Source organism: Phialemonium atrogriseum (assembly GCF_030411735.1).
Source record: "Phialemonium atrogriseum strain 8032-3 unplaced genomic scaffold QBC33scaffold_3, whole genome shotgun sequence".
NCBI classification, from domain to species: Eukaryota; Fungi; Ascomycota; class Sordariomycetes; order Cephalothecales; family Cephalothecaceae; genus Phialemonium; species Phialemonium atrogriseum.
Window position 1 is genome coordinate 1,453,396 of NW_026848140.1, and position 22,593 is coordinate 1,475,988.

Below are 22,593 nucleotides of genomic sequence, written 5' to 3' on the forward strand. Positions count from 1 at the left end.
AATTAAGGGCAGAAAAACGATTTAGGCTTAGCGGCGGCAGAATGATGATTTAGGCTTAGCAGAGGTTCGCTTGCGCAAGCGCTGACTTTAAATATTTTTGACCAATAGGGGCCCGCGCTAAGGAAAGTCACTGCCCACCCAGCCAGACAGCACTGCCCACCCAGCATTGGCCCCTAATATATCCATTTTCAACACTGTTTCCAACGCCAGAGTGCTAACCTTCCTTCTTCATCACCGGCTAGTCGATACCAAGCCTCCGAACTCCTCCCGAAGCCGTCATGGTATGCCTTTGCTGCCAGGCAACCCTGATACCCCTGGCTTCCCACACATGCCGAAGTCTGGAAATACTTCAAGATTCCAGCGTCAACAATAGCTTCGTGGCGGAGAAATAGGGATATGATTATCGCCAAGGAGACTATTACGGCTGCTTCGCGATATCATGTTAAACAATCCACACAAGACATAAATAGACATCAAATATGACATTCAAAGGATATAAGAGGAAAAATATACGACTGACAGGTAACTGCGAACGCGCAACCGACGATTCTGAGTAGACCACAACTTGCAGCGCAGCTCAAGTTGTTCGCAAATCAAGCAGAAGTAGGCTGCTGACCTTGGCGGCGATGGAGTTGTCGCTATACAAGTTCATCCACACAACTGCACCAGAGAGAATCTCAGAATTGCATCGACACGGAGCCTCGAAGGAAAGCTCCGATCCTAGCATTCATCACTGTTCTCGGTACAGCTGCTGGCACGAATGACCACTTGGGCCTCCATCACGCGTCGAAGGCGCCGAGGTCCCTCGCCACTTCCTCGGCCTCCGACTTGACGGAAGGAAGGAACCTGCCACAATGTCAGCAACTGCCATGTACACCACTGCGAGGGGGGGGAAGCCATATATTACCCAAGATTGATACAGTGTTTCCTGATGAAGTCCCAATGATGAAAACAGGCCTAGTCCGCTGGCTACTGATACTCAAAGCAAGTGCGCAGGCACACTTTGCTAATAACAAAGACACAAAACTGAGGGACAGTTTGACTCTCCCTTTTACTCCTTCTGGAGGTGGACACATCGTTCTATATCCCTTTCTGCTCTCAGAGACAGAGCTAAAATAGTCTTCGAAGGCAAGCTTTCTTTTTGCCGTCTTGCTTCTCCCGCTGTACGCCTTTGCTCTAGCCGGCGGCTTAAAAAAGAGACGGCTACCTAGAGGAATGCCGGGAGGAATCGAATCTAGTGCCTTCGGAAACGCAAGATTTTGTCTATCCAACTTAACCAACATGGCCGCAAACTATGCTAACCTGTGTGGGGATGCTGTAATGCCATGTGGTTCAAGCAGGATTTGGTAAAGATATCTGCGCAGTCACAGCCAGAATCATGGTCTGCACCCGAACGGAGTGCTTTATACCAAAGCCGACACTTTCCTCTCAGTGGTGAGCCGTATGCATTATTGAGTTTGTGGAGTCATTAGTTGGTCGTATTGATATAGCTAGGTAGGTAAGATTAAAAGCCTATGGGATAGGAATCCCCGTAGAGCGATGTTCTGAGGACAAATGCCAGGAATCAACGTACTAAAGCAGGGCAGAGTGCTTCCATATACTATTACCTGTTTCTCTCTGCGTGCTGGGACTGAAGAATGCGGCAAAGAAAATATGATAGTTATGACCAATGTGCACGAGCCACCCCCTTTTACCCCTTTTCAATGGGTGCTTATCCACCTACCTGGGGCGCCGGAAGAGTTGAATATACATTCTCCCCAACGCTTACCTTCTCAGTGGAAAATCTAGTCTTGGTAACATAGCTACATAACGGCATATGCGTAGTTAACATTACGCTTCTCACGAATTTCACCAAATCCAACAATGTAATGGCTTATCTTTGTGACCTGGCTAATGGGACGGACAAGTCATAGACAGGTAAAAGGTCTCACACAGAAAGGCTCACCAAATCTGTTTAGGTAGACAGTCTCTCAAACTTTATGAACAGCCTTTCCCTACAGTCACCGCCCACAAACCCGTCAGTCCCAGGGTACTCGCTCTCGTCCGCGACTGCAGTCTTGAAATTCGTGTATATGGCGGCGACAGCAAACCGCATCACTGGGGGATTAAAGGGTCAGCAAGAACGTAGACAACATCACCAGAAAGGCCGGGTTCATAAACACCACCACCTACACTCCATCGCGACTTGCCGGCCCACACACCCCCTGCTACCGCCGCTGAAGGCGAAGAAGCCACGGTCCCGGGCCGCCGCCGCCGCCGCCGCCGCCGACGCCTTGGCCCCGCCGCCGCCGTCCAGCCAGCGGCCAGGGTTCCACGCCTCCGGATCCGGGAACGCGTCGCCGTCGCGATGGAGGCACCGCGAATACGCGCCGACGCGGACGCCGGGCGGCAGGCCGCCCCACGGGCCGACGCTGCTGGACTCGCGGCGGGTCGTCCCCATCGGGGTCACGCGCGGGTCCAGGCCGGGGGTGTTGTTCCGGAGGCGGAGGCCCTCCTTGATGACGGCGTTTAGGAGGGGGAGGTTCTCTAGGGCCGTTGGTGGGGGCAGTGAGGGGGTGGTGGCGGGGGAGGAGGAGGGGAATGGGGTGGGGAGTGAGAGGAGCTCTGCGCGGAGGTCGGCTTGGGCGTCTTGGTGGCGGGAGATTTCGTAGAGGACGTAGGTGAAGCTGGTGCCTGGTGCTTGGGGTTAATACGTGATTTACCGAGGCTGGACCTTTTAATAGTATTCCATACCGAAGGTGTCTCTTGTAGCAACTGTTCCATGTTTGTTTAGCAATTCACGCTCATCAGCCACTCTTGGACTTTCTCTCTCACCTAGATGGTCAAAACATTCGCTTGCTAACTCGAGCTGCTGACTTGAGTCGGGTGTGAAGCCTGCATCAATTCCCGAATCTTTCGCAATACCTGACCTCACCGCACTGTAAAGAATAGGAAACTCGCCGTACGAGAGGGGGATACCGGCTTCTTCGCTCTTGGCTAGAGTTTTCTCCGATTCCTTCACCTTGTCCAGGGCCCATGCCTCAAACTCTTGTTTGGCCTCGAAATGGCCCTCTGGAAGCAAGGGGACGCCAACTGCGCAGAGCAGCCTCGTTAGGAACGGCTGCTCCAGCAACCAGAACATGCTCCCGGCCGGATAACTGCGGATATACAGATCGAACCAATGCCGCCGGGCGCACTCGTCCTGGAGGAAGTTGGTCCCCCGGGACAGCCCAAACATGAAGGAGGACATGAAGTCCAGCGCATAGGACTGGAGGACGGGGAGAATGTCGACGCTGCCTTGCTCGGTCGCGGCTGCTTGGAATAGCAAGGGGAGCAACCGCTGGAGCACAACAGCATCCAAGATTGCGTGGACATGGGGAGACGACTGCACAAAGGACCGCGCATAGACGGCGGATATGCGGCGCCTGCGGAACCCGTGATCCTTACCGAGGGATGAAAACATGTTGCGGCTCCTGCATGCTCGGATTTATCGAGGAGGTTGTCAGGAGAAGGGGAAGCACAGACAATCGGAATACAGAGGGACTAATCACTGACCCGTGAGTGATGAAGTACTCGTACGACTGGTGCTTGTCGAAATTGTTGCTCCCCACGCCGTACACGCTGAGCACACCTTCCATCGAGTTGATGGCTATTTCGTTCGGACCAAGGCGAACATAAGGCCCTTTGCGGGCGAAGGCGGCCGAGATACATTGGAACTCTCGGTCCCGGAATCGCTGCCACTGGATCCACAGAGAAGTCACAGAGGCAAGTGGGTGAGCCGCTGGTATCTTGGACAATGGTGAGAAGATGGTAGGATAGATGACCAGCTTGAAGAGCAGTGCGGACACGGCGGCGATGCCGGCGAGCGCACACAGGTGAGGGGACGACACGTAAAACATGGGCATGGCGTGCTCAACATGGGGGACGCTTTGGATGAGCGTGTTGGAAGTACTCAGCTGCAGGACCAGGTGCTGCACTTCTGGGAATATTATCTTCGATGTGAGAGCTAGATGCGTTGGCGAGATCGAATTGAACGTTTACGTAACTTTGGCAGCGGTAAGGGCGATGTCTCGGAGATGAGGTGACACGGAGACGAAGACACGACATGAGCTGAGGCCATTGACATCACTGGTCGCATCTCCTGAAAACCGGCTCACCACTTGGCCAAATATCGCCGATCGACCAGCCACGATGGTAGATCTGATCTGCAGATGGGAATTTCATACGGAAACATTCGTGCGAATGGGGGCATCTTCCAAGTTTCGATTTGGTAATATGTCGCAGTCCAAACCCGCCGATACACTCTCGGGACGTTCCGCTCCCTTCCCGTCTCCTTTTTGTACCCAATGGTCATCCGTATGTGTCTCATTGCAACATCTTCTTTCACTCTCGTTCCCTGCCCTGGCCCGTGATGAGCACCGCCGATCGTAGAGCTTGTACAAAGACGGAGCTTCAGCAAGCCACTCGGCAAGCCACTTGTTTTTTGCTACACCGCATCCCACTCCCAGGAAGGAGCTGCGGCGAAGATGCCTAGCCAAGATACAAGCATCTGCAATCGATCGGAGGTGATGTCCGATATCCTATTCCTTAGATTTGGAGTCTAGTTAGCATAAATACCCCAAGCAGAAGTGGCCATGCCGTCGCGTTGCGTTGCAGTGCTACGCTTCGTGCTGTGGTACACTTCAGACCTGCTGCTATTTCTGTCAGATATCTCTTAGACACATTGTCTCTCCAAAAATATCAAGATGGCGAAAGAACAAATGCCCCTAATCTCGGCAGACGACGAGTGGTCGCCCCTCAAGGCCGTCATCGTTGGACGGGCAGAGCACTCGGCCTTCCCGTCCGAGCCAGCCCACATGATTGCGGCGACCATGCCAGAGGAACACTTTGCCGAGTTCAGACCTTTCAACCCCTTCCCGGCCGAGATCGTAGCCAAGGCAAAGCTCGAGCTCGACCACTTCGCCTCCCTCCTGGAGCAGCAGGGGATCCGCGTCTATCGTCCCGCAAAGATCGACTGGCTCAAGGTCGGCGGCTACACGGGCGCCATGCCACGGGACGGCCTGATGACCGTGGGCGACACGCTCGTTGAGGCCCCGTTCGCCTGGCGCTGCCGCCGCCATGAGGTCCAGCTGGGCTACTCGGACATCCTGGACCAGCTCGGCGCCAGCGGCTCGTCCAGGATCTGCCGAGCGCCCCTCATCATCGGCGACGACACACTGTACGACGGTGTCGCCGACGACAACGGCGATGTCAACGGCAACGGGGGCGGCCACAAGTGGGCCATCAACAACAGCCGGCCGGCCTTCGACACGGCCGACTTCATGCGGTTCGGCAAGACCATCATCGGGCAGCTCAGCAACGTGACCAACCGCAAGGGGGTGCAGTACCTGCAGGCCGTGGTGCCCGAGGGCTACGCGGTCGAGGTCCTCGCCACCACCGACGAGCACGCGATGCACATCGACGCGACGATCCTGCCGCTCCGCAGGGGCCTGCTGGTGTACAACCCGGAGCGCGTCACCGAGGAGGAGCTCCGCCGGCACGCCGTCTTCGCCGGCTGGGAGCTGCACGCCTATCCGTTCGCGCCCCGGCGGCGGCAGCAGCAGGAGGGCGAGGACGGCGTCCCGCCCCTGTACATGTGCTCGCCGTGGCTGGTGCTGAACGCGCTGAGCATCGACGAGCGGCGCATCATGGTCGAGGAGAGGGACACGCAGTTCGCGGAGTGGGTGCGGGACAGGTTCGGCATGGAGCCTATCTTGTGCCCGTTCGGGAATGTCAATAGTCTCGGCGGCTCGTTCCATTGCGCCACCGTCGATCTCGTCAGATCGGCATGAGAAACACATAGCGTCGACTGCACTAAAGTAGTAATGGAAAGCTTGATTTGTATTTGTCAGTGCTCGCGATCTACATGCAAATGAGATTTGTCGATCTCACCACCGTAGAGGAGCGAGCTGGGCGCATCGTGGCGTCTGAGGCGTCATATATAGCCCAAGTTAACTGTGTAAGTGGGAGAGAACTGACCAATCCCCTGTATTCCCATCCTGGAGTGCGTGAAGCGGCCTGTGAACTTGTGACGGCTCTGGGTTGGTGACTTGATCTCTCGCCCGCATCGCGGAGATCCCGAGACATATGGCTGGGATCGACTCCGAATGGCTTGAGAGACTCAGCTGACGCGGCAAGGGAGTGATTATGAATTACGCGCACGTCTTTTGGTCTATGGAAGAAGCGGTCAAAGCCGCACAAATGGGAGGCTAGCCACGACATCCGCTGAAAGCTCGACTCGCCTGCACTCAACCTCCAGTCAGTCCCGGGAACGGCACTGGGGTTCGACAACATGTCCATCTCAACAACAGACGGCGCTCACAACTATGGAACAATCTACCGTAGCACGCCGCCCTCATTGTCTGACTCCGAATCCGAGCTTCCATGGCCGGACAGCGACACATTGGGAGAGCCCTTCCAGGCAAAAGACGGCTCGGAGCATCATGAGCTGTCCTTCCTGCGAACATGCGCCATCATCTTCAGCTTGTCAGGAGTGACCTTCTCCGCCAGCGTGAGCACGGGCTTGTTGACCGTTGGCCTGCCCGTCATCGCGAGAGATTTACATCTTCCGGAGCACTTGCTGCTATGGTGGGTGCTCCTGTTAATAGCAAGCCCATCCGTACTTCGGGCACAACAAACTTGGCCACAAGGAGACGAGCGTGACGCGAGCTAACGACCGAAGGGTGACAGGCCATCATCTGCGTACTCGTAAGTTTCAAAAAGAGGAGCTCGAGGCACTTTACCCCAGCACAAGTTAAAGCCGAGTAAGACACTAAACTTGGAAAACCCCCTCTCCAGACTCGCCTGCGCCTGCTGCCTCCTCCTCGCCGGCTCGGTCGCCGACAAGGTAGGCGACCGGCCCGTCAACCTGATCGGCTCGGCGACGCTAGCGGCCTCGGTGCTGGCCAACGGGCTCGCGCGCTCGGGCGCGCAGCTCGTCGCCCTCCGCGCCCTGCAGGGCGTCGGCGTGTCCATGTGCCTGCCCACGGGCGTCAGCATCGTCGCGCGGTCGCTTCGCGCCGGGCGCGGCCGCAACGTCGGCTTCTCGTGCCTCGGCGTCGCACAGCCGCTCGGCTTCTCGCTCGGCCTCGTCGTCGAGGGCGCCGTCGAGGCCGCGGGAGACTGGCGCCTCGGCTACCACGTCTGCGCCGCCGTGTTGGCCGCCTTCGTCGTCGCGAACTGGCTGGTCTTGCCGCCGCCGGATGGGCGCGGCGCCGGGGCTGTCGCCGCCGACTGGGAGTCTGTTGGCGCTGGTGTTGACTGGGTTGGCATCGCGGTCTCGAGCGTCGGCCTCGGGCTGGTTTCGTACACTTGCGCGTATGTATTCGCTGGTTAACTCAACCGCTGCTTCTTGGACGAGTGTTGGCTGACCAGGAGGCAACCGTAGAGTATTGACGGATGACGCCAAATTATTGTGGCGCAAGGGAAACATGACGGCCATGCTCACCGGCTTGATCCTCCTCGCGGCCTTTCCCTGGTGGATGAGGCGACAAGAGCGTCTGGGGAGACCAGCGCTCGTGCCGAACTCCATCTGGAGAAACCGCGCGTTTTTGTCGGTGAGCCTCACCGTCTTGCTGGCCTGGGCATCCTTGCAGAGTTCGGAACTCCTCATCAGTCTCTTGTAAGTGACAAAGGCCACTCACTCTCGACCGTTCAAGGATCAAACAAACGCCAAGGGGGAAACAATCAAGCCAGCTAGAGTCCAGGAGATTAAGCAGGTCGGCCTAGGTAATTAACTGTGGCTTCGCTAACCATGCCTGTGGGTTGTAGCTTCCAAAGGGTTCAGCTAGTTACACCCATGCAAACATCCCTCCGGCTGCTTCCCAGCATCATTGTCGGCTTCATCTTGAACCCACTCACGGGCCTATGCGTACAGTACTTCACCGCGTATAAGCTCCTAGCCTGCGTGTCCCTAATAGCGGCCTCCTCCCCCCTGATCATGACGCTCATCGACCCCGGATGGTCATGGTGGGTAGCCGCATTCTGGGCTGTTGCCCTGGGTCCCGTTTCCGTTGACGGTGAGTCAATCAGCTTCAAACACAATAGCACCCTCCCCTCCATCAACCCAAAACCATTCTCTGACGACATCCCTCCCCACACAGTCCTCTTCACCATGGCCCACCTGGTCATCACCGACGTCTTCCCGACAGACATGCACGCCCTCGCGGGCGCCGTGTTCAACACCACCGCCCAGCTGGGCACGTCGCTGGGCATGAGCCTCGTGGCCATCGTCTCCAGCTCCGTCACCAGGTCGTCCGGCCTCCCGGACAAGGGGTCGCCCGCGGCCCTGATGGGGGGCTACCGCGCCGCCTTCGGGACGTGCTTCGTCCTGATGTTCCTCTCCGCCGCCACGTCCTTGGGACTGCGGAGCCTCGGAAGGCTTGGGAGGCCGGCGGAGAGGTAGTTGGGCCGCTGGAGTCATAACTGGCACATGCGGCTGGTGGGGATTGGTGCGTTTGGAGGGCGGTGTGAAAGGAGGCGGGGTGGGAAGAAGTCCCCGGTTAGGATATCCAGTTATTTTGCTAGGCTTGTGGGCTGGGTGTCGGTGGCTCGATGTTGGTACCTGCGAACAAAGACGCTATCGTTCCATACCAAGCTGAGTTGTTAGAGAGTGGCGTTTCGCTGGGGGTGGCGGTGAGCTTTGCTAGACAGGATGGGGTTGATCTGTCAGTTATTAGTTATGGGATGCTCCTTCCGAGCATTTCTGTCAGGCCATGGTAATAAATGATGAACCCAATCTCCCTCAGAAGTCGGGTGAAGCCGGTTATGGTTTCTTTGTCCATGATGGCCTGAGAAACCCCATGGTCTACAGCTCCAGGCATGCCTGTATGAAGTAGGCAAGAAACCGCGATGGGGAAGAAGATGGTCCAGGCCTAAGTACTTAATACCGGAGATTTCCCTCCAATTCTTGGGTCCCAGATCGCCTCAGCGGTTATTATTTGGTTCTCGAGCACCACTTACTTCTGACTTCACCAAACATGGAACGGTCTGGATGTGTCGTTATGGGGGGCCAGCATGACAGTTCGATGGAATGGGAGGAGAGAGTGGATACCCTGGTCGACGACTTCGTCAAAGCCCGCCAACAACGATCGGAGGCATTCCTCTCCGAAACGAGAAGGGAGCTCGCTATGCTGATCCTCAAATCCCTCTCTGACAGCATCGACAAGTTGAAGTGCGGAGAGGCAAACTGGGAGCGGACATTGCACAGGTGCCTCACAACGGAGAAGACACGCAAGATCCTACCAGCAACGGAGCCGGGAGCCTTGTTGAAAGAGATCGACTCCTTCGGAGAACTCCATCAATTTGTCGAGCAAGCATTGGGTTCCAGCATGGCTGGGCTAGAGCTCCAGGAAGCCGTTGGTGGTGGGCATATCGGGGAGTTGACGAGCACCAAGACTGAAGGCGACCGTCCCTTGATGCTGCCATTTAGCATTCCCATCGCTTCGGATACCGATGTAGGTTTATTTCCCATCCTTGACGGAGGAAGGCTGCTAATAACTGTGTCAAGAGGAAGTGGAAGAGGAAGAACGTCTTTGACCAGGAACCCTCTGCTCCTCCGGCAAAGCGAGCTGAGCTGAGCCCACAACATCCTTCCAACCCACTGTGGTATGACCTGATTGAGAAAAGGAAAAAGGGACTGTTGAAACGATAAGGCATTGTTTAGGCTCTATCGACTTTGGCTGGATTCCATTGTTATGTATGCACTCCTACCCACGTTAAAGGCGGGTACAGCGGGCGGCTTCGAGCGCCGTCGAGATGCAATCATCGTTATGGGGGGCGGGGAGGGAAGAATTGAGGTCCTGTTTTACTTACCTACCCAGCTATAGTAGGCAAGCAGAATAGATATTTTCCGTAACGCCAACCTCTGCTCTCTGCCCAGTATATTCTGTCGAGAAATCCTTGCCTTATTGCCGGGGTTTCCAATACCTGCGGTCGTACGTCCCGATGTGGTGGCTTCGAATGGTGTATAATTCTTGCAAAACAGGATCTCATGTACTGTACCTATCAAGGACAGGAGGGGATCATCAGTGATCACCAGGTTGCACATAATCATGTGCGTACATACTTCGTAGAATGCCAGGGATTCGTAATTGATGTTGCCCGTTAGTATCCGCCGCTCCTCCCTCAAATAATCGTACGGGGGACGGCGCCGACGCTAACAAGGAAGTGTGATCGGAGTCCATGCCCGATACCAATGGGTCCCCACGGGGGTGGGGTACCGCTGCAGTTTATTTACAACCGGGACATGACGACACGAGGGACCCTGGAGTCATTTAAAAGGTCACCTTTCTGCTTGATCTTCTTCGTCCAGCCTAGAAAAAATAGAAAGCATTTCTTCATACGGTCATATTTCCTCCCTGGGCTCTGTAATAATCGTTGTCTTGTCCCAGGCACGCTCGTGCAAATATTTGAGTGAAATCATCCACCACCAGACCGGCCGGCGCGAAGATGGCCCCCACGAAGAGAGACCGGGGCATCCGGATTGCCATTGACCGCGGAGGGACATTTACCGACTGCGTCGGGAATTTTGGCGGCGAAGACCTCGTCATCAAACTACTGTCCGAGGACCCGGGGAATTACCAGGATGCTCCCCTCGAGGGGATCCGTCGCATCATGTCCCACTTTCTCGGACGAGAGATACCCCGCGGAGAGCCTCTGGACACCTCCAGGATCGACTCCATCCGGATGGGCACGACCGTCGCCACGAATGCGCTGCTGGAAAGGAAGGGCGAGAAGATCGCCATGGTGGTCAGCAAGGGCTTCAAGGACTGTCTGGTGATCGGGAACCAGTCCCGGCCCAAGATCTTCGACCTGGCCATCCACAAGCCGGACGTGCTCTACTCCGCCGTCGTCGAGGTCGACGAGCGCGTCACCCTCGAGGACTACGCCGAGGATCCGCAGAGGCACGTCACCAAGGCCGAGGTCCGGGCCGGGACCGACGAGGCAAGGAGCCACGACCTGGTCATGGGCCTCTCGGGAGAAGCCGTGCGCATCCTGAAGCGGCCGGCGGAGGAGGCCATCCGGGCGCAGCTGCAGGAGATCTACGACGGCGGCATCAAGAGCGTGGCCGTGTGTCTGATGCACGGCTACACCTTCCCGGACCACGAGGCCCTGGTCGGCAAGGTCGCCAGGGAGATTGGCTTCCAGCACATCTCGCTCAGCCACGAGCTGATGCCGATGATCAAGCTGGTCTCGCGCGCGACCTCGGTCTGCGCTGATGCGTACCTGACGCCCGCCATCAAGAAGTACATCTCGGGCTTTCAGCAGGGCTTCAAGGGCGGCCTGGGGACGAGGAGCGTCAAGCAGGAGGAGGGCAGCCGAGGCGCCCGTTGTGAGTTCATGCAGAGCGACGGCGGCCTGGTTGATGTGGAGAAGTTCACTGGTCTGAAGGCCATCCTATCCGGGCCGGCAGGGGGCGTCGTGGGATATGCCATCACCTCGTACGACGAGAACACACGGATCCCGATTATCGGCTTCGATATGGGCGGCACCAGCACCGACGTGTCCCGTTACGGCGAGGGCCGATACGATCATACCTTCGAAACGACTACGGCCGGGGTCACGATACAGTCTCCACAACTGGATATTAACACCGTCGCGGCCGGCGGCGGATCCATGCTGTTTTTCCGCAACGGACTGTTCGTGGTAGGCCCCGAGTCGGCCGGAGCCCATCCCGGCCCGGCATGCTACCGGAAAGGCGGGCCGGCGACAGTCACGGATGCCAACCTCGTTCTCGGCCGTCTGCTGCCCGAGTTCTTCCCCAAGATCTTCGGCAAGAACGAAGACGAGGGGCTGGATGTCGAGGCCAGCAAGAAGGTCCTCCAGGAGCTGGCTGATCAAATCAGCCGGGAGACTGGAAAGGACATGGACGTTGACGAAGTCGCGTACGGCTTCTTGACTGTAGCCAACGAGACGATGACCCGGCCTATCCGAAGCATCACCGAGGCAAAGGGTCACGACTCGTCGAAGCACAGGCTGGCGACATTTGGTGGCGCGGGCGGGCAGCACGCCGTCGCCATCGCCGAGTCATTGGGCATCAAGCAGATCCTGATCCACAGATACTCCTCCGTGCTGTCGGCTTACGGGATGGCATTGGCCGACGTGGTCGACGAGAGACAGGAACCCGACTCGAAAGTCTGGGAGGATGAAGGCCAAGTTGTCGACGAGCTGAAGGACAAGATGGAGAAGCTCAAGAATAAGTCCCGCCAAGCGCTGAGAGACCAGGGTTTCGAGGATAGCGATATCGTCTTTGAGGAGTACCTGAACATGAGATATCGAGGCACAGAGTCCGCCTTGATGATAATCAAGCCCAACGAGGACGACGCCAAGGAGTTCTTCGATGGGAACCAGTGGGCCTTTGGGAAGGCATTCGTTAAGCACCACCGCTACGAGTTTGGATTCACCCTAGAGGACCGGGACATCATAGTTGACGACGTTCGGGTCCGCGGGATCGGCAAGAGTTTCCGCTACGACGAGAAGACGGTCGATGACCAGCTTAAGACGATTAAACGCCGGTCGGTCCCATCGGCGAAGAAGCACGCTGGCGCCGAGGTCTACTTCGAAGCAGGCCGCCTCGACACACCAGTTTACAAGCTTGGTGATCTGGATGTTGGCACGACAATTTCCGGTCCAGCTGTTCTGGCTGACGGTACACAGACAATTGTGGTGACTCCAAAATCAACAGCTCTGGTTCTTGAGACGCATGTCGTGATTGATATCGAGAAGGATAATGGCGGCAAGGGAGAGTCCGAGTTGAAGGAGAGCGAGAGGGAGGTCGACCCCATTATGCTCAGCATCTTTGGCCACCGGTTTATGGCAATCGCGGAACAGATGGGCAGGGCGCTCCAGAAAACGAGCGTCAGCACCAACGTGAAGGAACGGTTGGACTTCTCCTGCGCCATTTTTGATGCGACTGGTGGCCTCGTTGCCAATGCTCCTCATCTACCAGTCCACTTAGGTATTACCCCCTCTACACCCCTCCCTTCCAAATCCACTCCGTCCGGTCTTTGTCGGGGAACAGTGCTAACCTCCTTGGTCCAGGTTCAATGTCAACATGCGTCAAGCGCCAGGCAGAAATCTGGAAGGACGAACTGAAGAAGGGAGACGTCATCATATCGAACCATCCCTCTTACGGAGGGACTCACCTGCCCGACATCACCTTGTTGATGCCGGCCTTCAACGAGGCGGGAGACGAGATCCTGTTCTACGCCGCATCCCGGGCTCACCATGCCGACATTGGTGGCATCACCGCCGGAAGCATGCCGCCTCACTCGCGCGAGCTCTACCAGGAGGGCGCGTCGATCAAAAGCGAGAAGCTCGTCAGCGAGGGCAAATTCGACGAGGAGAGAGTCGTGGAGCTGTTCTACAAGGAGCCCGCCGAGTACCCCGGGTGCAGTGGGACGCGGTGCCTGGCAGACAACATCAACGACCTGCGCGCACAGGTCTCGGCGAACCAGAAGGGCATCTCGTTGATCGAGGGGCTGATCAAGGAATACGGCGAGGACACAGTTCAGTTCTACATGGTCGCGATCCAGAACAACGCCGAGCTGCAGGTGCGGAACCTCCTGAAGTCGGTGTCCAAGAGGTTCGAGGGCAAAGACCTCTCCGCCGTCGACTTCATGGACGACGGTAGCCCCATCAGGCTCAAGATCACCATAGACGCCGACAAGGGCGAGGCTGTCTTCGACTTTGAGGGCACCGGGCCTGAGGTCTACGGCAACATCAACGCCCCCGAGGCGGTCTCGTACAGCGCCATCATCTACACGCTGCGCTGCATGATCTCGGAGGACATCCCGCTGAACCAGGGCTGCCTGAAGCCCATCACGGTCAAGATCCCGCCCAAGAGCCTGCTCTCGCCGTCCGACGACGCCGCCGTGGTGGGCGGCAACGTTCTCACCAGCCAGCGGGTGACGGACGTCATCTTCCGGGCGTTCGAGGCGTGCGCGGCCAGCCAGGGCGACTGCAACAACCTGACGTTCGGGTTCGGCGGCAACGTCACGGGCCAGGACGAGGTGAAAGGGTTCGGGTACTACGAGACCATCGCGGGCGGGAGCGGTGCGGGGCCCGACTGGGAGGGCACCGACGGCGTGCACACGCACATGACCAACACGCGCATCACCGACTCGGAGGTGTTTGAGCGCCGGTACCCGATCGTGCTGCGCGAGTTCTCCATCCGGGAGGGGTCGGGCGGCCGCGGAAGGCACCGCGGCGGAGACGGCGTTATTAGAGATATCGAGTTCCGCATCCCCGTACAGGTGTCCATCCTCAGCGAGAGGAGGGTTTACCGGCCGTACGGCCTCGCCGGCGGGGAGGACGCCGAGTGCGGCCTCAACCTCTGGGCCCGGAAGGTGCGGAAGGCGAGCTGGGAGTCGTCGCTGCGTAGCCTGAGAAATGGCAGGCCGGGGGCGGCAGGGCGGGGAGGGGCTGCGGCGGACGAGAAGGAGGGGAAGGAGGAGGAGGAGGGTAACGGGTACGAGGAGAGGTTCATCAACCTGGGCGCCAAGAACAGCGCCCCCATGAAGGCGGGTGATCGCATCATCATCTGCACGCCCGGCGGTGGGGGTTGGGGTAAGGAGGGTGAGGAGAAGGCGAGTAGGAAGCGGGCCGACCCCAAGGGAGCGTGGAGGATGGCGAGCTACGCCGCGAGGGAGGACGCAGCTTTGCAGGCGTGATGTGGGGGAACATCTGATGACCTTTGGGGGGAGGGGGCTATGGTTACTTCCTGGAATATATCTAATCTATCTAAGTCTTGATATTATCGGGCTCCCTCTCCCACCCTTCTCCAGACACTGACCACGAGGGGGCGGATAATCCCGATATTGGAGTAAATCTCCAGCTTCTTCCAGCATTTTCTAGGCTGTTTGGGCTGTGTTTATCTATTCCGTCCTGTGCCGCAACGGTGAACAGTCAGGCGGCGTGCGGCGTGCCAGGCTGGAAGCGGCGTGGCTGAATGCCTCGCTAATTTTACCTCAACGGAGCCCATTGCAACAGGATTTGGAACAAGGACCCTCCAGTTTCACCCCCATCCTTCCCAGCGGCCGGGAAGGTCCATAGAATCCCTGTTATGATTGCCCCGACCCACGGGTTTGGGCGCAAGTCGCCGGGCTTGCGGGTGGGTACAGAGCCGAGTGGGGCACCTGTCTCACCGCGAGCAACGACAACCAACGAACACAACCCGCGTACCGTACGCTGCGTTTGGTAAGCTCGCCCTGTCTTTGTTCTCATCGTCATACCTACATCTTTCTCATCTCAAATCCCGGCATGTCGTTCGGCGCCAGCTCCTGAACGATGCCAGCATTTACCGATGAAGAATGGGAGGAGGTTTCTCAGGAGCTTCCGGCCAAAGATGACGTCGTCATCCAAAAGTACCTCGAGGGTCGCCAGGCCCTGATAGACGAGGAGGGCAAGAAGCGGAGCGGTAGGCACATGCGCATACACAAACTTCTTTAGCAAGATCCGTAACTAAGTTTCTACGATAAGATTTTCATTTTCGCCAGTCACTATCTCCCATCGCCAGGAAGGCATGTGAAATCATCGCAAGGATCCGCGACGAGGAGATGTCCTCCCTCGCCGGGGACACCACGGAGCAGACCAGGCTGTGGAAGATAATCCGCAAGATGCCCAAGGGCGCTCTGCTCCACGCCCACCTCGACGCCATGGTGGACGTTGACTACATCCTCGAGGTCTTGCTCAACACGCCGGGCATCCACATCTGGTGCGAGGACTCCCACCTCGCCACGGCCGAGGCGAGAGAGACGGCGCCTATTGTCGTTCGGTTCAAGGAGAAGGAGCACAGGGAGGGCTCCATCTGGCGGGAAGACTACGTGCCAGGGACTCCGATCCTCTTCACCCAGGCCGCCAACGACTACCCTGGCGGGAAGGCCGAGTTCCTGAAGTGGCTAAAGACGCGCTGCACCGTCTCGGAGACCGCCACCGTCTCGCAGCGTCACGAGCTCTCTACGCTCATTAGCAACTTTCTCTACTACGAGCCCGTCTTTCGCGCCTTTCTGCGCCAGTTGATGAGCACGCTCTACGCAGACGGCATCTCGTGGATTGAGCTTCGGTATGGCCCCCCCCCTTTTTCCCACTCCCCAATAGGGGCCTTAATATTTCCTCGACGCGCTAACACAGGTTCTCCTTCTCCCCGCCCTAAGGTTCACCCCGCCCCCGAACTACTCCCGCAAGGGCACCTCGACGCCCGAGACCGACCACGACCACCTCTGCCAGGCCATCGACGAAACCATCTCGTCCTTCGCGGCCAGCCCCGACGGCCGCGGCTTCTGGGGCCTGCGGCTGATCTGGGCGTCGTCGCCACGGCAGCCCGGCGCGCGCGCCCTCGTCGAAGACATGGACGCCTGCATCGCCGCCAAGCTGGCGTGGCCGCACCTGATCGCGGGCTACGACCTCGCCGATCCCGGCGGCGGCGGCGGTCGGCCCCTCGCCGACGCCCTCCCGGAGCTGTTCTGGTTCCGCAAGCAGTGCGCCTCCGAGGACGTCTCGGTCCCCTTCTACCTGACCGCCGGCGACACCGACCTCTTCGACGCCCTCCTCCTCGACGCCCGCCGCATCGCCGTGCGAGCCGACGACGGTGGCGGCGGCGGCCTGCACACACACCCGTCCCTCGCCGCCGCCGTGCGCGACCGCCGCGTCCTCGTCGAGACGTGCTACGACGATGCCTCTAGCAGCACAGGGGGGGTGGTCCTTCCCGCCCTCCTCGCCCACGGCGTGCCCTGCTGCCTCGGCCTCGGCAACAACAAGGGCATCGTTTCCTCCTCCTCCTCCTCCTCCTGCTCCTCCAACTGGCTCGCCCTCTGCCGGTCCGGGTGGCGGCGCCGCGGCGGCGGCGGCGGCGGCGGCCGGGGCGCCGGGATGGATCTCGCGGCGCTGGGCTCGCTGGCCGAGAATAGCGTCCGCTGGGCCGCGCTTGGGGACGGCGAGGATGACAGCGGCGGGCCGGCGGATTCGGCGGCGGATTGGGCGCGCGAGGTCAGGGAGGCGAGTCTTGGGTCTGGGGTTAAGGCGCGGAGGCTGAGGGAGTGGGCTGTTGCGTGGGAGGGGTTCTGCTTGTGGGTTGTTACTGAGTTTGGGGGAGAGGAGGAGGATGTGGATATGGGTGTAGCGGGGGCGGAGGGGGAAGGGGGAAGGAGTGACGGTGTGAGTTAAGCCTATTGTAGGTGAAGGGAGGCCTGCATATCCGAATGTATGGCGAGGGTGGTGCGCAGGGGAGAAGGAGTTGGCATGAGACGATATCTGGTCTTGGACTGGTCTTGGCTGTCGTTCCTATGGATGATAATGGGTGGGGTATCGGGCGGCGTTGTTGCACACGATTCTGTAGGCAGGTCCGGACCCCTAAGCTATAGTTTAAGCTTTGGGGGCATTACTCCCATCATGTGGGAGATGGCATGGGCCACGGTGTGGATAAGGTCAGGTCAGGCGCCGAGGGAATTCTTAGCTTGCGCGATGGAAAGGGGTACATCTCGCTTGGGTTTTCTGGCTTTGTTCTTATTCTCTTTGGGGCTGTGCGCGAGGCTTCAACACCATGGAGTCGTACGAATGGGGCTACAGGGTCATCGGCCTTGCACTGTAGGGTCTTGTTTGCGGGTTTATGGGCTCAACCCCGTCCATCCCGTCCCTCTCCAGAAGATCCAAAACCCTCTCCTACCAACAGTAACACCGTCATACTCTGAGCCTCCGATTAAGATGGTCGTGGAGTGATCCTACAATAAAGGGTATCGACCCCATTCCATGGTATATTTCCATGGGCAAAGCGCAAGGCGGACGCCAAGAATGCCTTGCCTGATGCCTGCTACATCTGGAAATTCAGAGCCATTTGTAAGCACCTAATTCACGCAAGCAAGTATGCGGCTCAAGGACCGGAGATATCTTGTAGAGAGACGATATTTTACGTCATTGAGGGGTTATCTTGGGGGATACCGAGTCTGTGTGGCCAAGAGATCGGGGTTCGGGGGTGTCAACTTCATTGGCATGCGCCGCGAGGCTGAGCACTCTCTCCATTAGCCGCCGCAGGCCCACCGTGCATCACCAGGTAACAATATTCTAGGCTTCAGGGCCGGTGGAGTCATAGATGGCTATGTACGCAGTATGGACTGTTCGTGCCGCTTTGACCAATAACGACATGAGCCTTTGGGGGCCGAATTTATTGACGCTACCAAAAAGGGGCTTGCATTCTCAAGCATGCCGGGAAGATCGTACAAACTTCATTGGTTGACTTGCTTGGGACATGTTTTGCGACGAGGTCTGTCTAAGATATTGGAAAGGAGAAACCCAGTCAAGTGACAAACTAGATATGAGAAAACGGCGCGAGCCCTCCAAGTAGCAACCTCTCAAGGAAAAGCACCCTCCTGGCTTCGTCATCCCGCGGCTGACAATGAACGATAGCAGGCGGGATATCGAAATTGGCGTTTCTACATTGCCGGCCCCCAGACTTGCTCAAGCCACTGCCTGAAATTTAGGGGCCGAACCTCCACGCCGCTGCCTGCTGTATTGACAGTATCGTTCAGATTGGCTTGGGTGAAGTGGTAGCGCCCGTTGGCGGTGGCAAGGAGTCTCTGGAAATAGTGCCATCGAGGCCACTCCGCGTTCTGCTGACAGTACTCGGCCTCAGCCTCGGCAGCTTGGTATGAGTGTACGGACAAATTGAACGGAACTATAACAACGGCGTGTCAGCACCGGGGTAACCACACGACAAGAAGATCGCGTACCTCGTCTGACAGTAGAGCAGGCTGTGATGATGTCGCGGACGGACATGTTGTCACCTCTCATACAGAATTCTCGTGGCCAACTCGCTGGGCCGAGTTCAATTGCAGCAGCCACAAACCGTGCCACGTCGTAGACTGAAGTGAGGTTGACACGGACCGGCCTCCCCTGAACGTTGGTCTCGATTATCTCCCCAGTGGCGTTGGCGACATCGACAATATAGTCATTGGGGTTCTGAACACTGGTACTGCCACCAAGGTTGTAACTCTGTAGACCACCTGGCCCGAATCGCTCCATGAAGAGGCCACAGGAGAAGACGGTGTACTGCATGCTATGGGGCCTCGACTGAGAGCAGCGCTGAAGCAGGCCGAGGGCCGCTTGAGAGCCACGGTCGAGGGGATCCTGCGTAGCTGGTCTGTGGGAGATGGAGCCCTCGAACTCTGACGGGACGAAAAGCCGGACCCTGGCACGCCGAGCAGCATCGATGAGATTTAGCTGCTCGGCGGCGCTAATAGTAGAGATCAACAGATCCACCCCCTGAAGGACATACCGTAACTCCTCGACATTGCCAAAGTCGACAACGGCAACTTGCAAGCTAGGGAAATCCTCTTCAAACTCGGGGTGTGCCTGTTGAAATGGTTAGCCAAGTGGACAGACAGTTGGCTACTAAACTCAACTTGTCGAGACAAGACGAGCACGGCGTTGGCACTCTTGGTGATCTCCTGGGCGAGGATGTAGGCAAACCCGCCTGCACCGGCAATAGCTATTCTCATCATGGCCGTGTTGGTTCTGTTCTTCATGATGGGTTGATGTAAGACAGCTAGGGAACGGGGGAGGTGACTTATAAAACCTTGAGGACGAAATCTCTTGCAGCACGAAGATCACAAGGAACCTTGATGATATAGCCGGCGTCTTCGAGGGCATGATATGTCTAGGCAGAGATTCACACGGAACCACCGCCCTCCATGAGGACCCATGAGTCAGGGGCGGGGGTTAAGGTGTGTGTGTAACTGGAGGATGCGGCGTCAATAATGGCGGTGTCGTTAACACAACCACGCTGGCGCGATATCGAGTTAGCAAGCGAAGGATAGAGACCATGTGGCCGTCCTTGATCCCAGACGAGAGGTTGCCCCCAGGAAAGCCTTAGCTACCTAATAAGGTCGCGGCTAGATGAAAGAGCGGGAAGACCCCCTCTGCGCATGCGGCACAGTTGGGGTTGGACGCCCCGGGGTTGCGCAAGCTCAAGCAACGATGTCACCTGTCAAGGCATCAAGCCTCCACTTTGGCTGTGGACGTGCAGAAGAAGCCCGCAGCAGTTGGAAAGGAAAAGTGTGGACTCGGTACTGGTACCGTGGCCCAGGGTCCCGGAACACCACACGCTCTGCAGAATGAGATCACGACACGCATGTACTATTGACCTGCATATTCACTTGGAGATTGGGTTGACAGCAACGGGCACGTGTCAATCTTCATACCTGTGCAATTGACGGGCGAAGAATGGAGAGATGAAGAAAAATGCCTAGATCCGTAGCTCCGGGGAGGAGGAAACACGAGGTTGCGACCGGAGTTCCCGAACAACCTCGCCCATGGGCTGGCTGCCCAAAACACAGTGGTGACGGATGGTCCCAATTCGCCTTGTGGCTTCATGATCCTTTAAGAAGTGGCGCGGAACGGATTCCGCGAGCTGGTCTACACGTGTAGAGCCATGGTCGCTGTCTACCGGTGCAAGCATCATAAGGCAGACACGGGGTATGGAACCCTATGGAACCCAACTGGACTAGCGTTACTCGACGGGAATACCTACCGGGTAGGTAGGGCAGGGTGGTATGGCCGTTACCCAAGACAAATGGCAGCCGTGAGAGGATTATGGATAGGAGCCTTCGATGGGATAAGGGCGTCAGCCTAACGGTGCAGCAGAACTGGCATAGGCTTGCTTGTCAGGTGAGCCACATGAGGTCATTGCGGTTGGGCCAGCGAGGAAGCAGGTGAGACGGGGGTGGGGGGAGTGGAGGAGGGCGAGACATGATGGCTCAGGCAGAAACAACAGGCCATCTTGGGGGTTAGGTACTAGCCCGAATTCTCGACAGGAAACGCATTCGAGCCAGGGCGGCGATGGGCACGTGTTGGCAGTGGAGGTGCAACAAGCTGGACCCCAGTCCCTGATTACCAATAAAATCCAGTTAATCTACGCTTTGGGGGCCGACGTAGAAGCTGGACTTCAAGGTATTGGCGCAATTACCTAGGTGTGACTAGAACAGGGGTGCCGTGGTGGGCTATGCCAACGGGAAAAGCCGGGGTTTCGCCATGATCCATGTTCGATGGAATGAGGTTGTTGATTCCCCACCTATATGTAGATAGAGGCTTAACGTTAAATCCCTCCTCGCAGCAGTTGCAGGCAGCTGCACAGGGCCCACTTAATGCTCCATGTATGTACTGTGGTACAGCGGTACTAATGCGCAGCTGCAGGGGCACATGCATCACACACACAGACTGTCCCTCCCTCTTACCCTCCGTAGAACAGCGAATTGAATCACCTGGTACGGCACAACCAATGCCCAGGCTGGCCAAGATGCGCTGCGGCTTGTTCCACGACCTTGCTCAACTATATTGAGTTGCACTCTGGTGAGTCAATAATATTGACGACAACCGGCCAACATGTCTTTGGTCAAATCACCAGAAATGAGAGCAGGCATGTATGGGAATATGATTTATTCCTCTACTATCTGGGGTAGGTAGGGTGGTTTAGGGATCCCGCCGTGCTATCTCCCTGGGTATCACAATGTTGCACATGCTAAGCCCGCAACCCACTTCACTGCCGATCACCCGCCTTCCGATCAGCCGCCTCGGCCTGCTTCTGCACATCGTGCTCAACACCCCGTTGCCTGGTCTTGCCAGTGTCATGCTTGTTCTGGTACTCCTCCTGCTTGGTGCGGTCGCCGGACAGGGCCGCGGCGGCGTTGCCAAGCGTGCCAGTGAAGCGGTCCGAGACGCCAGAGACGTAGTCGCTTGCCTGCCCGCGGGCTTCCTGCTCCTGGCCGGATTGGTTCTGCTGACGGCCACTCTGCTTCAGGGACTACAATATACCGAATTAGTCAAGGCCTCATTCCCTCCCAACGGGAGGGGCCCGGGGTGGAAGCTGTGGGCCGTGCTTACCTCGGAGCCGATGAGCCCACCAACTGCCTGCTTCGCGGACCCGACAGTCTGGTCCCAAGAGCCATCGCTGCGGTCGGGGTTGTCCTTGGCGACGGCGCCTGTCGACGAGGCGGTGGCGCCGGGAAGCTTGACGGTAGCGTGAGACGCGTCGTGCTCGACCTTGGCCCTGTCCTGTTTCGCCGCGCCTTCGGTCTGGTCGCCGTTGCTGCCAACGAGGCTACCAAAGGCGTTCTGGACTGCGCCTGTGGCCGAATCGACGTAGGACTTGAGGGTCGAAGGGTTCTCGTTGTTAGACATGTTGGAGAGACTGTTTAAAAGGTCGAGTGTGTTTGATATGATGGTTCTGTTTGAGGAAGTGATGGTTGAGAGGAAATAGATTGACGAGTCGGAGAGGTCGAACTCCCTTATATGCTCAAGTGAAAGGTTCCATACGATTCGCCCCGAAGGCTGTCGTTCGTTAAGCTCCGCAAATGGTGATACCTGTTTGGATGGAGGGTTTGTCGTATCCGCAGGGTATGATGTCATCCATAGATCTGACATCACCATGCGTCTCTGCGAACGGGCCCCTACGAGTACTTTGCCTCAAACAGGTGTACTAGTCACGTTTGGAAGTGAGAAAGTATGGCGTCATAGTCTAGATCTTTCTGTATCAGAAGCTCCATACTAGTGTTCAACCGTTCTATTCCGCACGTATTCTCGCATTAG

General features: G+C 57.6%; 9 protein-coding genes across 9 annotated transcripts; 6 read left to right on the forward strand and 3 right to left on the reverse strand.

The window, feature by feature from the left end:
* Positions 1 to 779: 779 nt before the first annotated feature.
* On the reverse strand, positions 780 to 3,884 carry QBC33DRAFT_555718 (cytochrome P450; the record flags this gene model as incomplete). The annotated part of the gene is made up of 6 exons (XM_060429670.1): positions 780 to 846; positions 2,016 to 2,097; positions 2,173 to 2,673; positions 2,734 to 2,754; positions 2,815 to 3,452; positions 3,535 to 3,884. 6 exons carry the CDS (start codon positions 3,882 to 3,884, stop codon positions 780 to 782), a joined length of 1,659 nt encoding a protein of 552 aa, XP_060287442.1.
* A 683-nt stretch (positions 3,885 to 4,567) lies between these two features.
* On the forward strand, positions 4,568 to 5,857 carry QBC33DRAFT_597913 (mitochondrial glycine amidinotransferase). Its single transcript, XM_060431947.1, has one exon. It carries the CDS (start codon positions 4,725 to 4,727, stop codon positions 5,808 to 5,810), a length of 1,086 nt encoding a protein of 361 aa, XP_060287443.1. The 5' UTR covers positions 4,568 to 4,724; the 3' UTR covers positions 5,811 to 5,857.
* A 272-nt stretch (positions 5,858 to 6,129) lies between these two features.
* QBC33DRAFT_597917 (major facilitator superfamily domain, general substrate transporter) lies at positions 6,130 to 8,709 on the forward strand. The gene is made up of 6 exons (XM_060431948.1): positions 6,130 to 6,606; positions 6,709 to 6,726; positions 6,817 to 7,335; positions 7,406 to 7,639; positions 7,789 to 8,036; positions 8,121 to 8,709. Exons 1-6 carry the CDS (start codon positions 6,311 to 6,313, stop codon positions 8,420 to 8,422), a joined length of 1,617 nt encoding a protein of 538 aa, XP_060287444.1. The 5' UTR covers positions 6,130 to 6,310; the 3' UTR covers positions 8,423 to 8,709.
* Positions 8,710 to 8,996: 287 nt separating this feature from the next.
* QBC33DRAFT_512008 (uncharacterized protein) lies at positions 8,997 to 9,670 on the forward strand (the record flags this gene model as incomplete). Its single annotated transcript, XM_060425882.1, has 2 exons — positions 8,997 to 9,473; positions 9,527 to 9,670. The coding sequence occupies 2 exons, from the start codon at positions 8,997 to 8,999 to the stop codon at positions 9,668 to 9,670; spliced, it is 621 nt and encodes a 206-aa protein (XP_060287445.1).
* Positions 9,671 to 10,258: 588 nt separating this feature from the next.
* On the forward strand, positions 10,259 to 14,881 carry QBC33DRAFT_237487 (hydantoinase B/oxoprolinase). Its single transcript, XM_060422887.1, has 2 exons — positions 10,259 to 12,976; positions 13,060 to 14,881. Exons 1-2 carry the CDS (start codon positions 10,468 to 10,470, stop codon positions 14,688 to 14,690), a joined length of 4,140 nt encoding a protein of 1,379 aa, XP_060287446.1. The 5' UTR covers positions 10,259 to 10,467; the 3' UTR covers positions 14,691 to 14,881.
* A 425-nt stretch (positions 14,882 to 15,306) lies between these two features.
* QBC33DRAFT_444812 (Metallo-dependent hydrolase) lies at positions 15,307 to 17,181 on the forward strand (the record flags this gene model as incomplete). Its single annotated transcript, XM_060424290.1, has 3 exons — positions 15,307 to 15,436; positions 15,499 to 16,081; positions 16,173 to 17,181. 3 exons carry the CDS (start codon positions 15,307 to 15,309, stop codon positions 17,179 to 17,181), a joined length of 1,722 nt encoding a protein of 573 aa, XP_060287447.1.
* On the forward strand, positions 17,148 to 18,011 carry QBC33DRAFT_527301 (uncharacterized protein). Its single transcript, XM_060426967.1, has one exon. It carries the CDS (start codon positions 17,221 to 17,223, stop codon positions 17,731 to 17,733), a length of 513 nt encoding a protein of 170 aa, XP_060287448.1. The 5' UTR covers positions 17,148 to 17,220; the 3' UTR covers positions 17,734 to 18,011.
* A 334-nt stretch (positions 18,012 to 18,345) lies between these two features.
* Positions 18,346 to 19,734, reverse strand: QBC33DRAFT_237748 (NAD(P)-binding protein). Its single transcript, XM_060422889.1, has 3 exons — positions 19,413 to 19,734; positions 18,741 to 19,362; positions 18,346 to 18,685 (listed from the first exon to the last, which is right to left on the reverse strand). Exons 1-3 carry the CDS (start codon positions 19,533 to 19,535, stop codon positions 18,444 to 18,446), a joined length of 987 nt encoding a protein of 328 aa, XP_060287449.1. The 5' UTR covers positions 19,536 to 19,734; the 3' UTR covers positions 18,346 to 18,443.
* A 1,714-nt stretch (positions 19,735 to 21,448) lies between these two features.
* QBC33DRAFT_527306 (uncharacterized protein) lies at positions 21,449 to 22,114 on the reverse strand (the record flags this gene model as incomplete). The annotated part of the gene is made up of 2 exons (XM_060426968.1): positions 21,449 to 21,808; positions 21,889 to 22,114. Coding segments are annotated over 2 exons (426 nt in total), but the record flags the coding sequence as incomplete, so codon positions are not given.
* Positions 22,115 to 22,593: the final 479 nt, after the last annotated feature.

What these genes read in the sequence shown, in the direction of transcription:
- QBC33DRAFT_597913 (XM_060431947.1), top strand. Translation starts at nt 4,725, where the DNA reads ATGGCGAAAGAACAAATGCCCCTAATCTCGGCAGACGACGAGTGGTCG.
- QBC33DRAFT_597917 (XM_060431948.1), top strand. Translation starts at nt 6,311, where the DNA reads ATGTCCATCTCAACAACAGACGGCGCTCACAACTATGGAACAATCTAC. An exon ending in GAACTCCTCATCAGTCTCTT is followed by an intron (nt 7,640 to 7,788) that starts GTAAGTGACAAA and finishes TGTGGGTTGTAG; the next exon opens with CTTCCAAAGGGTTCAGCTAG. An exon ending in GGGTCCCGTTTCCGTTGACG is followed by an intron (nt 8,037 to 8,120) that starts GTGAGTCAATCA and finishes CTCCCCACACAG; the next exon opens with TCCTCTTCACCATGGCCCAC.
- QBC33DRAFT_237487 (XM_060422887.1), top strand. Translation starts at nt 10,468, where the DNA reads ATGGCCCCCACGAAGAGAGACCGGGGCATCCGGATTGCCATTGACCGC. An exon ending in TCATCTACCAGTCCACTTAG is followed by an intron (nt 12,977 to 13,059) that starts GTATTACCCCCT and finishes TCCTTGGTCCAG; the next exon opens with GTTCAATGTCAACATGCGTC.
- QBC33DRAFT_527301 (XM_060426967.1), top strand. Translation starts at nt 17,221, where the DNA reads ATGGCGAGGGTGGTGCGCAGGGGAGAAGGAGTTGGCATGAGACGATAT.
- QBC33DRAFT_237748 (XM_060422889.1), bottom strand. Translation starts at nt 19,535, where the DNA reads ATGAAGAACAGAACCAACACGGCCATGATGAGAATAGCTATTGCCGGT. An exon ending in TGCTCGTCTTGTCTCGACAA is followed by an intron (nt 19,363 to 19,412) that starts GTTGAGTTTAGT and finishes CCATTTCAACAG; the next exon opens with GCACACCCCGAGTTTGAAGA. An exon ending in CTGCTCTACTGTCAGACGAG is followed by an intron (nt 18,686 to 18,740) that starts GTACGCGATCTT and finishes CCGTTGTTATAG; the next exon opens with TTCCGTTCAATTTGTCCGTA.